Below are 17,503 nucleotides of genomic sequence, written 5' to 3' on the forward strand. Positions count from 1 at the left end.
TGACAAAATTTTAATTTCTCTCACATATATCGCTTTTTCTCCTACATCATGTTATGACACATCTCCTGCGATTTTTAGATTTTTCTTAAAGCTCTTTTGTCATGCAGATTGTACCTCTTTATAAATAGTTTTTTTGCAGTGGCAAATCTCCAATGTGACAATTGTCAGGGCTTTGGTCCACTGAGTTATCTAACTTCAGTGCTTAATTTTAAACATATGAATAGTCTCCCTGAAATGTAATACTCATATACACTTAATGCTTATCATAGTTATTAATAAATAGCTTTTGTATCAAGCACTGCCTGGAAACATTGAGAGTAAAGCTTCATTCTTCAGAGATACATATAGGACTAAGATGATCCATACTTTGCAGCAGACTCAGTGCATCACAAATTAAAGTAGTATCAGAGGAATAACAACCACCTCGTATTTTGTTTTTCATTATTATTTGCTACATGTTCAGGGAACCCAGTTGTTTACGATTATTTACAAATTATACGCAACATATTGTAAAACAGCCCTGAAAAAGCCTCTAGTTAATTTGCCTAAGGTAAATAAACGAAAGCAAACTACTTTAAATTCTACACCTCTACACTTAGAGCAAAAAGGCAAGCTGGTAGGCTGTGCATATTGCCTAGCATCTTTTCACGGGAAGTTTTCATGATAATCAGTTTCACAGAAATTGTAGATTAAAAAGATCAGCAGACTCTTGCATTCACTCCCTTGAAATCCTGACAACTTCTGCATGTTCTCCAAGGTTTTCTGTCAGAGGAGCAAGTCCCATACATTTGGGCATGGAGATCACTGCTAAAGGTTGACATTTCACAGACCAGCTGGTACCTTCCAACCAACATGCTCGATCAAAAAAAAAAAAAAAAAAATGGGAATAGGATTCGGCTCGAGATTAAAGACATCCAAATTTAGTCATCTGCATGCAGGTATGTCCTGTGCAGTTGGTGTTTACCATCCCATGCTAGTGAACGGAGACAGAGCTGCCGCAGCCGATGCAGGAGCCGGGCAGCCAGTGCAGTATGGCCTCTCGGATCCAGGGGATTGCTCTACCAGCCATATGTACTATCGAACATGGTTCAGCAGACACATGATCATGCTAAACAGCCCTTTTAAGATATATTATAACATCTATATCATGCATGATGTAACTTTTTAAATACATACTACAACACTATAACCTATCTTACCACATATTCAAAAATTGCCATTGATAACACAGGTTTTATACATTTTCACATGCTCCAGAAGTCGTATATATCTAGCAACCACTCTCATTATTAAGTCTGTAGATTAATCAACATCAGTCAATAAATTAGGACAGCATCCATCAAACAAGCATACAAGCAAGCAATCCAACCTATTTGGATTTTGGCCTCGTTAGTCTCTTGCTATTAAATGTAATACTCAGCACCTTCTTTTAAAGACATAAATGTACCCCTTGTGTTTCATGCTTGGTAAAGCCATGTCACTTCTCACACTTCCACTTGTATAAGAAGCCACAATTTAATACCTTTGAAGAATAGCTGACACCTTGTGGAAAATAAAAAAAAAACCCAACAACCCAACACCAAAAAGTCCATTTTGAAGGAGTTTTCATAATATCAGGTATGTTGTTGGCTTATTTGTGGTATATAATACCAAACTACTTTTCAAGGCAACACCTCTTTCAAAGGCCTTTTCCCAAGGAGAACAGCGGTTTCTACAGCAACCAGTTGTGAAATCTTAAGTCCAGGAGTAGCACATAAATAAAGCAAAGTGTGAAGAAGAAGGTTATTTTCTGCTAAAATTCTTCTTTAGTGAAGAACCAGAGAAAAACAGCATCAACAAGTAAGTCTAGTGGAAGAACCATACATTAAATATAAAGTCTCAGGAACTTTATCAGCTACATCAACTCACCACAAATGCCTTCAGTATTGCATCTGAAACATCCTCACCCTGTGTGCCATAACAATGCATAATTCTCAAAGCCTGTTCTTGTATCGTATTTATCTCATGGATTTTCATTCCGCAATATTTTAATGCCTCTTCCTGATTCTCCCCTTTTCACCCTGGCATAACTAAGCCGAGTTCAATCTCTCCTGGGTTCAAGCGTATGAGCGGTCTGGCACATGGAAAAAAAAAAATCTTTGGAGAAAGAGCTGTTAAGTAGCATCACTGGGGTTATAGAGATGGATTGACTGGAGGGGTACATGCAAGCCCAGAAGGTCCATGTGTGCCTGGACAGTAAGCTGAGCATCCGGATGCAGATGAGATGCTAGCACTGCATGAGAAGAGAACGCGGAAGGGTGCTAGAACACTTGCAAGGCAGTCGGGGTTATACTTTTAAGCAGAGATTAAGCAGCTCGTTAATTGATTAATCAAAACAATTAACTAGATGTCAAATCACCACAGCAGCGAATTTAAACAGTCAATTAATTCATATATTCAAAAGAACAGTAAATAATTAATAAGGAATTAAAGAGTTTGTTAATTATGTGGCAGTAGATTAGTTATGCAGAAAACTAAGTGAGAAGCAATTAATTAATTATGCAGAGAATCAAATGAGCCACAAAATATTTATGCAAAGAATCCATATAAATGGGCAGTTTAAAAGCAGATGGGTGGCAAAAATGCTGAGATATGTTAAAAAAAAAGTTTAATAAGGATCAATTACTAACAACTACAGTTAGCTAAGCTATTAAGAAAACCATTTGAATCAAGAATGAAGGTCAGGTCAGAAATCAATTGAGTGAGGACAATTAGGTTATCAAATAAATTCTAAAATAAAGACTCATCCAGACATTGGGAGTTATTGACAATTCCAAGGGGCAGGTTTGGTTTAGCAACACAGGTCAGCGGAACTGAAACGGACAGCAAAAATATGCCTCTGCCACAATATTTTAGTAACACAAACTTGCCATCCGCTTTGCCATCCGCCTTTGCTTACTGGCCCAGTGCTGTGCCCTGCCTGGTATTCAGTTTAGATTACAAATGAATTAGGATTCACGTTTTATATTCATCTGTAAATTGCCATGCATACAATTGTAGCATTAGACAAAAATAATACTCTGCATGAACATTATCTCCAAAGTTTAACTCCCCCAACATGCCTTCATTAAAATTGTAAATGAGCTGCATAATGGATCTGAGAAAACGGCCCCACTTACATCAGTTAAAGGGACAGAGATGTACATTATGGCATCACTGTAACTAGAAGGTAAGTTACGCTGATGTGATGCTACAAACCTGCCCAAGCAGTGCCTCTGTGGTAACTGCAGACAGTATTGGCGATCAATAAGATACAGTATAATGTCCATCCGTAAGAAATATTTTATTTGAAATGTCTGTCTTATTACTCAGATGATTGAGATGATTTTTTAACACATCAAGTAATGCTAACCTATGGGGAAAAAAAAAAACAAACCACCAAACACCACCACCCCCCCCCCCAAACCAAAAACCACACCACAACAAAAAACACCACACACAAAAAACCCAAACCAGACTATTTTTTTGGTATAAAGTAATGCAAATTTTAAAAGACAAGGTGGTAAAGATTGGATGCAGTAGGTGCAGTTATAAATCAGCTGGGATTCGCCCATGTTTAAAGTTATTGGTGCCACTGGCTATCCTAGAGGAGGGAAGCACAAAGGCTTCCTTCATTTTCAAATCCAAAAGGCAGCCTGGGGATCTGAGAATGTGTCTATGTATAGAAATGCAGGAAAACTTTATGTGCTTCAAAGAAAAAAGAAAAAAAAACCCAAACCAACAAAACAAAAGTCAACCTCAGTAGTTGAAACAGATTCAAGCTGTGAACAGCTCCCGGCAGCACGAGCTCCAGGCTTGCCAGCAGTGTACGCCTCAGAGCATGGCTGCTCTAAGGATGACAAGACAAGGTTTACCTGCTTCCAGGACAGGAAAGACAGATGAAGGACTGTGAGAAAAACTGGTGTCTTTGGAAAGCCCTCAGGTCTCCTTGTTCACAGTATGGCTGCTACTCCATATTCCTGGGCTCTCCCTAAGCTCTCCCTCAGCTGGCCTGGCAAAGGATGGAGCAACAAACTCACGGTTGGGTTTTTGGTGCCCTTGGCTTCACTCCCCTAAACAACTGATTTTACTGCCAAGTCAATCACACAGTGCCATTCAGGGGTGAAATGGCATTAGTCTTTTCTAGCTTCACTTTTCCACATGTTCTTTATTACAGCAACAGGATTTGGAAGCAATGAGTACAAACATCCACAGCAATATGTCTCAACGTGGTCTGCACAATGAAAAAAGGTAAGAACTGATGCTGCCATTTATGATATCCAAAATCACCAATGTCAATTCCCAGCCAAAATAGCCTAGGAAAACTTTTTTCTAGAGACCATCCAAATTTCCATATCCAATGGAAACTTTTATCTCCTCAGGCTCTACCAAGATCATTGCCCATCACAGCGCTACAGCTCTGGAAAGTCAATCTCAACTTGTCTTGGGCTCCACAAAGATTTGGTTTAGCTTCTTTAGTTTATCAGCAAATTTCCTCATGAGCAGGTGGCTAGGCCTAATTTGTTTTATTTATCTTTGTATTTTATAACCATACATTTCACATAATAGCACTAACAAGTAATTATTTGGGGTACGATTAAGTATTTATGAAGATAAGTATTTATGTAGTAGTTTTTATGGCAATGATACAGCATGGAAGAATACAATCCTGGTATCACAGCAGAGGCCTTTGAAAGCTGGGACATGGGACATGGTGTGGAGGCCAACAGGCATGGGAGGAAAAAGGCCACAGGCTGACACTGGAGACCCAGAGCCATAAACAATTCATCAACAGGATTTCAAAGAAATGCAGACCTGGGAGTGGGAAAAGCAGTTTTAGGAGTAATAAAGAGATCAAAAAACATACTCACCATATGCAGCTAATGTATGTAAAATACACCACATATAGTGAATGCAATCATACCATGCAGTTGCACACCAGTTAAGAAACAATGAGGAGAAAAAGCATACCAGAAAACACAAAACCAGCCTCAAGTGGCCTGAAAAACTGCAGGATGCTAATAACTTGCCACAACCCCCAGCTGCTTCTTCAGGAATATGGGTACCATCGACCTTAGGACCCAGAAGGGCAAGAGAAGGATGAGTGTAACAGCAAAGAAAGACTCTACTTATACATACAGAGAATACGTGTATAACAATTCAAACTACGCTATTATTATTTTTGAGGCTCATATGATTTAAATAAACTTTTTCAGCCACACCGGCAATAAATTCTTGACTTCATAAATAAGTCATAAGGTAAATATATAAAATAATTTATTTTTGTCCACAGGGCAGATTTGTTAGGTATCATTCCCTTGGAAATTCATGTATTCACCCAACTACAACTTCCTATTATGGAGAACTGGATCCAAGGTCAGGTCTCATCAGTCTCCAGGGAAGGAAAATGAAGTGAAAAATGTGAGTGCTCATGCCTCCATGGAGGAGTTTCCAAGCAGTCTCCAAATTCCCCTTTTCTATCCCTTCCTACCTTCCAAGACAGAAAGGAAATGCCTTAGAAGTAGATGAGTTGCTTCTCTTTTTACCCCTTTCCATACAGCAAGATACCAACTTTTCTAATGGAAATAAGAACTGATCATATTTTTTCCATAATTACAGAAATTCCCCGGAAAATTTTTGTTCAGAGTTTTCAAATAAAGAAGTCTTTTCAGGAAAAGCAGTTAACCTCTTCCCCTTGTCCATATATACACAGCTTCAGAGAAGATGCCACAACAGCCTGATCCAAGGTCTGAAGCATTCCTCCAAAATGACACGCTTCAACAGTTGTACAAAATTTCGGATAGAAGCACTATGTATATTAAAGAGACATTTCATTGTTGGAAACAACTCAGAGCTTTGTGCATCTGTGCAGAGCCAAAGTGAAACAAATAAATGGTGAGAATAAACCACCATATTAACCTCTTTTGATTTAACAAATAACCTTCTACTATTATTTCAAGAAAAGTCTCAACAGAAACAGACAATTACCATAGCTGAAAAGGCCACTGTGCTCCCTTAATGGCTGCAATGAAAACCACTGTTAGAAACTGTAACTTCATCACCCAGCTGTTTTTGTACCTTATTCTCCTTGGTGTGGCTTACTGCTCAGCACAGGTTTTCAACTCAGGACAAAACCATAAGAACGTTGTGGAAGGCTCTAAGATGCAGTAACAACTTCTGCAGCAATCTTTATTTCCCCCTAGTGACTGAAATTTCCTTCCTTTCCCTAATACCTTCATATGCCACACAAGGACAATTCAGAAAATTTAAACAGATGGCCCCGCATTTTATCATGAAGCAAAAAACATCTAAATGTGTGTAATCATTGTGAAAGATATCAAAAATGGACAGTATCATCTTATTGGCCCTTGGAGGTCCAGGAAGGATGTTTCCTGGAAGTTGACTTGTTAAAATACCCATTTAGGGTGAATACTTGATACGTTACATTTACTGCAGTGAAAATCAAAATAATTTTTATTTGTCTGAGACAAATATGCAAACCTAGTATTAATAATGTTATAATATGCAAACTCGTCTTGTTATCTAAAGGCAGTTAGCAGCACCAGAATTAGAAAGTATATTCTGATGAGCATTCTCTCTCAGGATTTCTCTCCAGCCACTGCGACAGTCCTTTGCTCTACAAGATGCCAAGTCATAAATAAGAAAGAAAATAAAACCAGTAAATGATACTTAAAATAGTATTAGAGACAGAGTAGAATATAATGCTTGCCAAGTGGGGGAAACAAATAAATCAATATTATTTAACACATTTCTAGATTGCCAACCACCAGAGCACATAGGAGCTTACAACAATAAAAATACAACTCCAATATAGTACCAACAATGAGCAGCAACAAAATCGATCAAAACCTAAGTGAAATGCATGAAGCTTTGGTTCTAGCCGAGAAAGCTCTCATCTTCCCTGAGCAAACGGCAAAAAAATGGGAGTGGGCTCTGGCCAGAAGACGGCGGTTACGGAAAATCTAAGGAAAGCAAGGTTACAGCCAAGTTTTTAGATCCATTGTTAATACTGAGGAGAAAAAATGTTATTAAGTGGAAGAAAAAAATAATTAAATGTACCGTATTTCAAAGTGATTCAAAGAGAACAAGAGATCTGTTTTATGCGAATACTCCATAGCATTATTTTTCAAAGTCCTCTCTGAATTCATCATGAGCCCCCACATTAAGAGCTAGAAATACATACGTGAGTCAGGGACAGTCATGAGAGATTTAGGAAGGTAAACCTAAAACACAGAATGGAAAAGCCTACTGCCATTGAAGATATTACTGTATCACCTCACTATGCCCAAGGACTTACTTGGAGCAATGAACATTTCCTAGGCTTACAATTGAAAGAAATTAACTAACTGAATTTTAAGTGAAGAGTTATTTTCTTCCAAGTGTTCATTCATTACAAAATGAGAAATAAGCAAAAAACCCCAACCAACCACTGGATGCTTTTCCATACAGCATGCTTTATCTGACTGGGGAATTATATTTTTTTTTCAGAGTAAACAGCTTTTTACACGTACACTTAGTATCCCCCATAACAAATACATGTCTACATTGGCGTGACTCTTAGCAGCTCTGAGCAAGTGAGAAAAAATGGGGGCAATCTTAACCTTCTGATTTAGATAAGGGCTGACCAGGTTTCCCCAGATATCTGTACTAAGAAATGATGTTCAGATGAACTCCAAGGACTTCTGATATTTTCCAGATAGTTGAAAGGCAAGTCTGAGCTACTGACTCCATTTGGCTGCGCAGATATCCAACCCACAGTGCGTGAGCACATCAGCTACACAGGCAGCAGTTCCAAAGCACCCGCTGAGCACACATAAATAACACCCAAATGTGTATGTTGATATTCCAATGAGTCCAGAGCACATCTGAGTCAACAAGCAATTGCTGCATAATGTACAAGGACATTTCTCTCAACAAAATTCTGGATAGGAATACGTAGACATGTGCTATACATCTGATATACATATTCCAGCTGTTTCCCATTTCCTGTGTTGCCAGAGGCTCTGCCGCTCTGTCTCTGGCAGTTACAGAAGTGAGAGAAAACGCAGGACAAACAGATCTACCAAAGGGCACAGATCCATACGGTACAGAAAACTAGGGGAGTGCACCAGCATCACCACAAAACAAACGCAAAGTACTGCAGGGGACTGTTACCTCCAGGAAGAATAAAGAGAGAGGCACGGGGGGAAGACTCACAGCCAGGGGAAGCTGCAAGTGGAGGTCCATAAACCAGAAAACTGAAACGCAGGCAAGAGGGGCCCTAATCCCATTTTACCTAGTCACAGCAGTGTTTTAATCAAATTTAAGCTCCTCAGCTCAGGATCTGTTTCACTGGATGAAATGTAATGCTTTCAGCCTTAAGCTAAATGAACCTGTGAAAATGATAAATTTTAATATTGGGCCTGGCAGCATGACACCACTCGTGGCAGCGTCGTCTTCTCGCAACTCAAAACTTGCCTTGGTAATGTACAGAAGCAGAACATCTAACTAGCCAAACCTCCAGCTGGCCTCAAGACTTTTCCAGTTAGGCAGTCTTTATTAATACAAAGGAACATACGAGCCAAATGCTTTTATTGCTTTACTAATCACCTTTACTGATATTTGCATGAAACCTGACTATTTTCTCAGTCCATCTGTTCCTGTTGCTCATTTATAATGTGAACTCTTAATTCTGCCTTGTTAGAACCAGCTCATACGGAGGGAATACTGTCAGCAAAAAGAAAGGATCATGATTTTTAATGGAGAATGGGAAGCAGAAGCCACTAGATTTGCTATTAATGTCATTTCTAATAATCCTTAAATAGAACTGCTTGTACATACAGACCTTTTCAGGATGTATTGACTGTATTAAAAAGTCAAATAAATGTTATGTTAAACTAAAAAGCAAATCTTTTAAAGAAGGAGTAAAAATATTATCTCTTGTAACCTTTCTTGAATGCAACCAGAGAAATAAGTAATGATTTAAGGTGTTTAGAGGACACGAAGCTAGTTTTGCTACGTATGTATGCACTTCACAAGAGCCACACAGGCATTAGACAACTCCTCATCCGCGTACTTCAGATATAAAAACAGTAACCAGAACTCTTCACAGATACCGTTGTCTGCAGATTTACGATAGGGTGCCCTACTGATGCTATTTATAAACTGGGCACAAACAGAAGGTCCCATTCTTTTCGTGGCCAGATCCCAGCCATTTAAATAATATCAAAAGGTGTGACCTAAACTATACTGCAAAGTTTTTGCCAGCACATCTTTAAAAAATACCAATTAGTAACATGGCTAACCCAGTGTATACACAGCCCCTAGTCTCTACTGGCACAACCACCTGCTTTAGCTGATGAACTGCTGGTGTTAACAAGACCTCCAGGAAAGCTGTTATATAGGAAGCAGTACAGATGTTGGGTTTTGTTTGTCTGAATTGAAAACTGAGCATTGTGTAATGATTTTTTTTTGAGTTGTATTACAGCTTAGGTGTGCTCACATACTGAGTGCACTTCAAATGGGCACCGTGAGGCCAATGGTGATCAGCATACACATCCACAAAGTAACAAAAAAGGAGCGCAAGATCTGGATTTGCCTGAACTGCAATGACAAAGAGCACATGAGAAAGGAAACCTGAACGCCCTGACCACCTAGCTCAGACTATCTCACTTCAAGATAGTCAAAACAGCACTGGCTGGAGAAACCAGAGTATCAGTTGCCCAGGTCTTACGCACCTCAATTAATCAAATTTCTGCCTCAATAGCAAGGTTGGAATTTGCTCTCTCTCGAAGCTGAATGGATAGTATTGTAACTCTGACTGTAGGGCACAGCAGGAAAAGCCTTCCCCTACGTGCAAAATCCATTGATAAAGAGGTTGCTTTTCCGTATGTTTGGTACCTTTTGTGGAAACATTTAATTATACTAGCCAAGAAAAGACAATTTTTGACAGGATAAACCACATCTCCTCTCACCATGTGAGTAGTTACCCTGTTAAACCTTTGTAATGTAGACTATTGGTAATGTGCCATATTGTGCCACAGTGAATGTAAGATTTAAGCTTGCTTCACACATCTTTATCCGTATGCCCAATTTTAATTTTGAAATAAAGAAATATATATGAGAAGGACCTGAAAATTCCCTGGGCTAACATAAGGCCTATTCAGGACTCTATTAAATAAATTGTAGTTCATTTTTCACTGGGAAAATAAAATGCTATGTGTCAGACATTCACTACTTCATGGGTAACTTTCATATATTTCCAATGTGAAACTTGTTTCAATTTGCGAAGATAAATGCCTTGATTTTTCTTCTTTGCTTAGTAACAGCATGCAGGGTAATACAAGCTGGGAAAGTTGGCATTTTTCTTTGAGCAAATTCTACTCAGCAGGATCCAAATCCTTAACTGGAGAAAATCAGCATAATTTCTTGAATATTAGATGCTCAAGAAACGCTCAGTCTCACCTTTCTGAGAAATTCTGAAAAATTACTTTTTTTTATTAACAAGTTAGCCTGCAGAAAGTTAAAATTTGATTAGGATAATCAATATTGCTTGTAAATTGTGATATATAATACCAAAGTAGCTCTTTCCTAGAAAACTGAGAATGGAATGAATGAACACGGCACAGCCGCAATGCAGTGCTTCTTCCAACAGCGAGACCTGCAAACTTACCAGTTCTCTAAATAGCAGCTGTGATTTCTTTTTCTAATTACAATTCACTCTCTCTCCCCTCCTCCAACCCCAAACTAATTTTAACATAGCTTCTTGTTAATTAACTACGTTAATTGGTAATGCTTCTTGGCAAATTTAGCAGGTTTCTGCAAGCACTGGCTCTAATATCTGTGTAAATGCATAGTCATCCTGATAAAATTCATGAGAAGTCCCTCCCTCCACTCTACATACTTCTCCTCATTCAAAAATCTGTCTCCCTCTCTTACCTAAAGTCTGGCTGTGAAGTCCCAGAAAACTCAGAGAAGACCACTGCTGAATACACTATAACCCAGAAATCAAGTAAGAACATCCTCTGCTATAAAGCTCTGTTCCTCAGGATACTTTCTTAAGAGGGTCTTCGGATATGTCATAGTTGCCAATTTCTGAACTTATTAGGAAAAAAAATAACATGCAAGTGCAAACTAATTTCATCCAGCCCTGCAAATACATTATTAAATGCTGAATCTTCTTCAGGGTTTGGAATTTAATGAATTAAGGAGTCCACGTTATCTGTAATGGCATGGAGCACTGTTATGTGCAGCTGAATTCAGCCACAACCATTATTGAGTCGATGGAAACCACTGGGTTTTAGCTTCATTGAAAACCGTTTATTTATTTAAGTATGCAAATATTGGTTTATCCACGCACTGAGCTAACTATAGATTTCAAAATGTTGGCTTTAACTATTTTAAATTATTTTCTGAACACTTACCAACCTGTACATTACAGGAACACAACCAAACTATGTCATGACAGTGATGTTTTTACCAAGATCTAAGAGAAGGGAATCTTGCATCACCTCCCCTTTGATTAGCCAGCATCTCCTATCCCAAGACCCCAACACCTCACACTGAGAAAGTGCTATGGACGTCCTTTGCAAACAAATGCATAGACTGTATTGGAAATACTTCCAGTATGTTACTGCACAACACAATATCCAGATTTTTTGAATTGAACAAAGGTAAAGAAACTACAGTAGCATCCCCTCCACTCTTGTTTTACCCTCCCTCCTCTTTTATGCTGTACGCAACCTGGACCTGGAGCAAGACAAAGGGGTTTTAGGAAGCTACTTTCTAGAAAAGGTGCATGCTTTCCTGCAATACTGTTCACTGCAGGAATGATTCTGCAGTATGTAGAAATTAGTAACCTCTTCCAGAAGTTTGGCAAGCACTCCAAGCTGTGATTTCAATTTGTGATAATAGGTATATCCAGTATGAACCATTCCCGCTTGCCTCACTGTTGCTGTTCTCAGTACAAGAATACTTCCAGTGTATTCTGCAATGAGGTTTGTTAACTGTAGCTCTGCAACAAGACTGGTGAGAAAAAAAGAGAGGACTTGAAAGCATTTGAAAGTCATTCTAGAATAAATCTGCAGCCCCATAATACTGCGCTGGGTTCTGAGAAACAAGAGCTGCCAACTCAGCTAACAGTAACTGAGTAAACAGTAGAGTGAAACTGCTGGAAAATAACTGCTAATAGGACCAGGAAGAAAAATGCCAACTGCATTTTTAACAGGAATCACATCGACAACACCATGTCTGCTTGACCTGTAGCATAACAAATAGTTCACAAGTCTTACAAGTAATGAATAGCTCTAAAAGCCGTAAATTTTTCAGTCCTTCATTACGAAGTGACAACCGTTGCCATGCCAGAAAGGTGTCATCTCTAATCTGTCTCTGCACCTCTCTAATAAGACACATCTTGATTTTAATGTATGTCTAAAAAAACCCCCATGTTTGCACTCTCTTTCTATTCATTTTTTTAAAAGAGTTTTAATGATTTTGTGTACTGTTTAAATTTTTCTTCGTGGACTTCAGAAGTAGTACTGAAGCTTCTTCCCCTCTTTTCCAGCATGGACTCTTCTTCCAAAAGCTCTTCAGAGCTGCAAGATTTTAGCTTCCAGAAGAGAAAGGACTGAAGTAGTATCAATACAAGAGGAAGAAACAACTGGGGAATAAACCCCACCCCGATTCAAGATTATTTTCAGCAAAATCTTCTGCGTGGCTCATCAGTCCGAAAGTCCTGCCAAGCTTAATCACTCTTGTTAGGATCCTAACCTACAGCACTGGGAAGAGTAGCCAAATACATCAGCAAACCAAAATTGTCAGTGAAAGTAACAAGTACACAGAAGAAGCTAACAGAATGTATCCTCAATGCAAACACAAATAGCAGTTGTGATTTCCCAGAAGTGTGTCACAACAGCATGTGATTCCTACCAAACTTCCCCAACAATTTCAATGTACCGCCATTAAATATGCGCCATTACAGAAAAGCTCTCTAACTTTTGGTATGATGCTATATTAACTTAATAAATTTCAAAATACGTCTTTCCAGACTCGAGTTCCTCTGAGCCAAAATTCCAAGAAATGTTTAAGTCTTCAAAATTAAGGTGGACGTTTCTCTAATGAATAGTCATACAAAACGATTTTTGCATAAACAGTATTTTACGCATTCAGTTTTTGTTATTTTTGCTTTTAGCTACTTCTGAGAAGACATGCAGTCAATCCCTAACACTAATAAGCACAGCCTCCAGGGGGTTCCACTTAAATCTTTCTAGCATGAAAAGTAGACAGTGAAAGAAAAGCTAAACTTCACACATTCAGCGAGATTCCTTGAATTTAACTATACATGGTTAAGTATCTGCCATACAATACTGCATCTTAGCTTGCAAAAAACATGTTGAGTTACTGCTACCCTGCACCTGATCTACTTGCAGGAATACCATGACAACTTGTATTCAATGAATTTGTACTGTGGCTAGGAAGGAGCAGCAAAGGGACCAGCAAAGCCTCTGACTCCAGCTCTGTAGCAAGCCTGGGTGCTAATTCATTGGATAGCCTGTATGGAAACTGGACCTTCTTTCCCTGTCATTGTTACTCATCAAAGCTTGACAGTAATAAATGCAAAGAAACCTACAATACTACAAACACCCGTGGTTCTGAACAGTATGCTCAACCACAGATTTGTAGTCAGCTCTGCCTGATAACAGAGAAATGATCTTCATAATTTTATTGTTTTTTTTTAAAATCCAAGAGGTGTTTACTCTTTAAGTGCTAGAATTACACAGCAGTCACACTTAAAAAGCACCAGTGTTCAAGGGAGGGCACCCTGCCTGCCATCATTTCTGTGGGTACTTTCCTCAGATTGACAGAATTGGGCTTTTTCTTGGTGGGGGGGTGCGGGGGGATCAGCAACCTAAATATGTTGATGCATCTGGTAAACAGCTTACACAATGGCCATTAAAACTACTGCTGGAATACTACTAAAACATGTTTCAATACAGCCTTTTGATACGTAATGTTTTCTGGAGTTCTACTCTGCCATGGTAACATACACCATCATACAATTTAAGGAAATACAGTAAAGGATAATAAATATAGCAGCCTTGATCAGACAAAGTTTTGGCTTTGAAAAAAAGGATCATAAAACTGAAATATATCAACATTACTGCATTCTGATGGCCAGACTAGGGCCATAGAGCAAACCAACGAAGGGAAATTGCATTTATATGCATCTAAATATGGGGAATAGCAGATGATCGATAATTATTTCCTTGCTATTTTTCTGTCTAAAGATTCATAACACAGTAAAGGCTGCAGCAAAATATTATTGCGCAGCTTCATAAACTTTCCTCAAAAAAAAGAAAACAACGTGGCATCTTGCGTGTATAAGCAATACCTCAAGGCTGATGGTGATTCACCCTTAAATCCGCATTTAGTCCACAAAAGAGGGCGTACAGGCCCGGCCATATGAACCTCACAACCTGCAGACGCAATGAACTCTGTCCTAAGCAAGACAAAGCACGGAGATGACAGGAGGTTACTTCAACACCTACTCAAGTCCCTGCTCTTTCTTGGTGGTAACATGATGGTGCTGAGAGCAACGTGCAGAAGACCAAAGAGAAGACCATCAAATTCTTTACATACAGATCACTGAAAAGCTTATAGAAGAGAAAGATGTTTGGCTATTGCAGGAAAAACGCTGTAAGTTTGCTAAAAATACTGTTCGCTTACCAGGTTTCCACATCAGGGAAACACACAGGGGACCGGTGCAGCATGAACGATTAACACATGATCTGGAAAATGATTGACTAGCGTAGGGATGAATTTTGCTGACAATATAAAATTGTTCAGAATAATAAAAATTAAAGGCTTACTGTGAAAAATAGCAGCATTGCATAAACCTCCTAAGTTATGGGGTGATAAAATGGCAGCTGAAATGCAAAAGAAAGCAGATAGGTCTGCAGTCTGTAGTGGATTTGCATGGCAAAAGTTTTGGTAGCTGGGGTGGTACAGGGGTGGCTTCTGTGAGAAGGTGCCGAAGCTTCCCCCGTGTCCGACGGAGCCGACGCAGCCGGCTGCAGGACGGCCCCGCCGGCGGCCCAGGCCGAGCCCATCAGCGCCGGCGGCAGCGCCTCTGAGAGAACGTATTGAAGAAGCGGGAACAACCCGCACAGCAACTTGCAGCGGGAGAGGAGCGAGCTGTGTGGGAGCCGCGGCCCTGCAGCCCCCGGGCAGCGCCGGAGGGGCCGGAGCCGCTCCCGGCCCGGAGCAGAGATTCCCCCCCAGCCCGCGGCGCCCCCGGCCCGCGGAGCCCCCGGGGGAGCAGCTCCCCCCCCGCAGCCCGGGCAGGGCCCCCCCCGGGGCAGGGGGTGCCCGCAGGGGGCTGTGACCCGCGGGCAGCGGCGCCGGGGCAGCTCCGGGCAGGGCCTGTGGCCCCGCGGGGAGGAGCCCGGGCTGGGGCCGGGCTGGGGCAGGGCCTGTGCCCCCGGGGGCGGGGGGGCTGGGGCCGGCTGGGCCGGGGGGGCTGCGCCCGCGGGGGGGACACGCTGCGGCAGGGGGGGAAGGGCTGCGGCGGGGGGAAGGGCTCCCGCTGGAGCAGGGCAGGGAGGGCTGTCTCCCGCGGGAGGGACCCCGGGCTGGGCAGGGCAGGGGGTGAGGAGCCCCCCCTGAGGGGCAGGAGCGGCGGGGGCAGCGTGTGAGGGACTGGCCCAGCCCGGCGCCATTCAGGTGAGGACATAAAAAATTCAGGAGGGAAGAGGGGAGGGGTGGGGGTAAAGTGTTTTCAAGATTTAGTTTTTATTTCTCGTTATCCTACTCGGAATGGTAATAGATTAAGTTAATTTTTTTTTCCCAAGTCAGGTCTGGTTTGCCTGTGACAGTAATTGGTGAGTGATTTCTCCCCGTCCTTGTCTCAACCCGTGAGGCTTTCATTGTATTTTCCCTCCCCGGCCCAGCTCAGCAGGGGAATGATAGAGCTGTTTTGGTGGGGACCTGGTGTCCAGACAGGGTCAACCCTGCACAATAAACCAACTAAGTGATGGGGTGATAAAATGGCAGGTAAAATTCCAAGGCAGGCAGACAGGTCTGAGGTGTAATGCAAGCACCGACAGCTTCTTTAGCCAGTCATTAACCACTCCAGAAAGAGATCTTGGCTATGCGGTAGACAGCTCTCTGAGAGCTGTAAGAAATACAAATGCTTAGTAGACAACACAGAAAACAGCACGTAAGGCATTAATAAAGAATGGGATTGAAAGTGAGAGAGAAAACACTAGCATGCTACTGTACAGAAATCCACGGTGTGCCCCTAACTCAAGCACTGCAGGCAAAGCAATCTCAAAGACAGCAGAACAAAAAAAAATCAGAATGACCCGAAAAAGGTGAACCGTGGCACTTTTAACATGAGGAAAAACCTAGTATTTTGATCCTACAGCTGATAAAAGTAGGGTCCAATACAGATGTATAAAATCACTAATTATAAAGATGACCAGCAACTCTTTCACAGCTCCACATGACACAACAGGGACACAAATGAAGTTATCGTGTGACAAAGATAAAGCAAACCCTAGAAAATACACTTCAGACAGTGCTGCTGAACTATGGGACTTCACCACCACAGGATACCATAGGGCCCAAGAGTACAGAAGCTCAAAAAGAGATTAGGCTAATTGGCGTAGCATAACACCAGTACCAGCTATTAAGTTCATTGTAGCTGCAGATAAGAAAGTCCTGAACCTGCTTGTTCCCAGAAGCTGGGAATGTAAATCTTGGACATGTATATATCACCTTGGATTGCCCCTGCTCCTTAACCTCCCTTCTGAGCCACCAGCCACTGGCTGGGATTAGAAAAAAAACTCGTGGGGCAAATAAATCAGTGTCCTCTGCCTGCATGGCTGCTCCCATCACTTATCTGGGCCGGTGAACAAATGTCTGCTGAAGAGCCCAACTGCTCAGAAGGTGAACTAGAGTGTCCCAAGGGGAACACAATTTAACTAGAAAATTGAAAGGACACATCACACAACCCCCCACCACACAACCCCCCACTCTTCTCCTCCCTCTTTTTGCCTGCAAAAGAGACTCTGGGTTTTCATTTACTAAGTAGTTCCTGCTCAGTTCCTCCTAGTTTAAGTACTCAAGTGCTGTGTGATCCTTTTACTCTCCTATTCAATTTCTGAACTTCAGATATCAGAGATACGTCTTCCTGCTCCTGCAGAGCTTCAAGACGGTCACTTCTTTCCCCACAGAGTATTTAAGGGCAGAAATATAGTTTATGATACCAAATTGTCTAATGCTTACAATTTGTTTCTGCGTAAGGTGGATCATTTTTCTATGCAATATTAAAGGCAAAATATAACAAATAGTAAGGGCTGAATAAATAATCTCCTCTCCCAATTTAAGATCTACAGCATTTTACACCAATGTAATTTCACCTGAAAGGAAAATCTAAGTGGTCATTCATCACTGGGTAGAAATGCTGTTATGAGTCTCCTGCTGT

General features: G+C 40.9%; 1 protein-coding gene across 5 annotated transcripts in view; it reads right to left on the reverse strand.

Moving 5' to 3' along the window:
* TRAPPC9 (trafficking protein particle complex subunit 9) overlaps nucleotides 1-17,503 on the reverse strand; it is a 508,634-nt gene that overhangs the window by 184,465 nt on the left and 306,666 nt on the right. The window contains exon 22 of one of the 5 annotated variants that reach the window (XM_056330197.1): nucleotides 4,679-4,833. The exons of the other annotated variants lie outside the window; for them this stretch is intronic. Coding sequence (XP_056186172.1) covers nucleotides 4,694-4,833 — 140 coding nt within the window. The 3' untranslated portion in view covers nucleotides 4,679-4,693. Of the gene's footprint in view, nucleotides 1-4,678; nucleotides 4,834-17,503 lie in introns of those variants that run through there. 5 annotated transcript variants of the gene reach the window in all.

This window comes from Falco biarmicus, chromosome 3, assembly GCF_023638135.1.
Source record: "Falco biarmicus isolate bFalBia1 chromosome 3, bFalBia1.pri, whole genome shotgun sequence".
Classification (NCBI taxonomy): Eukaryota; Metazoa; Chordata; class Aves; order Falconiformes; family Falconidae; genus Falco; species Falco biarmicus.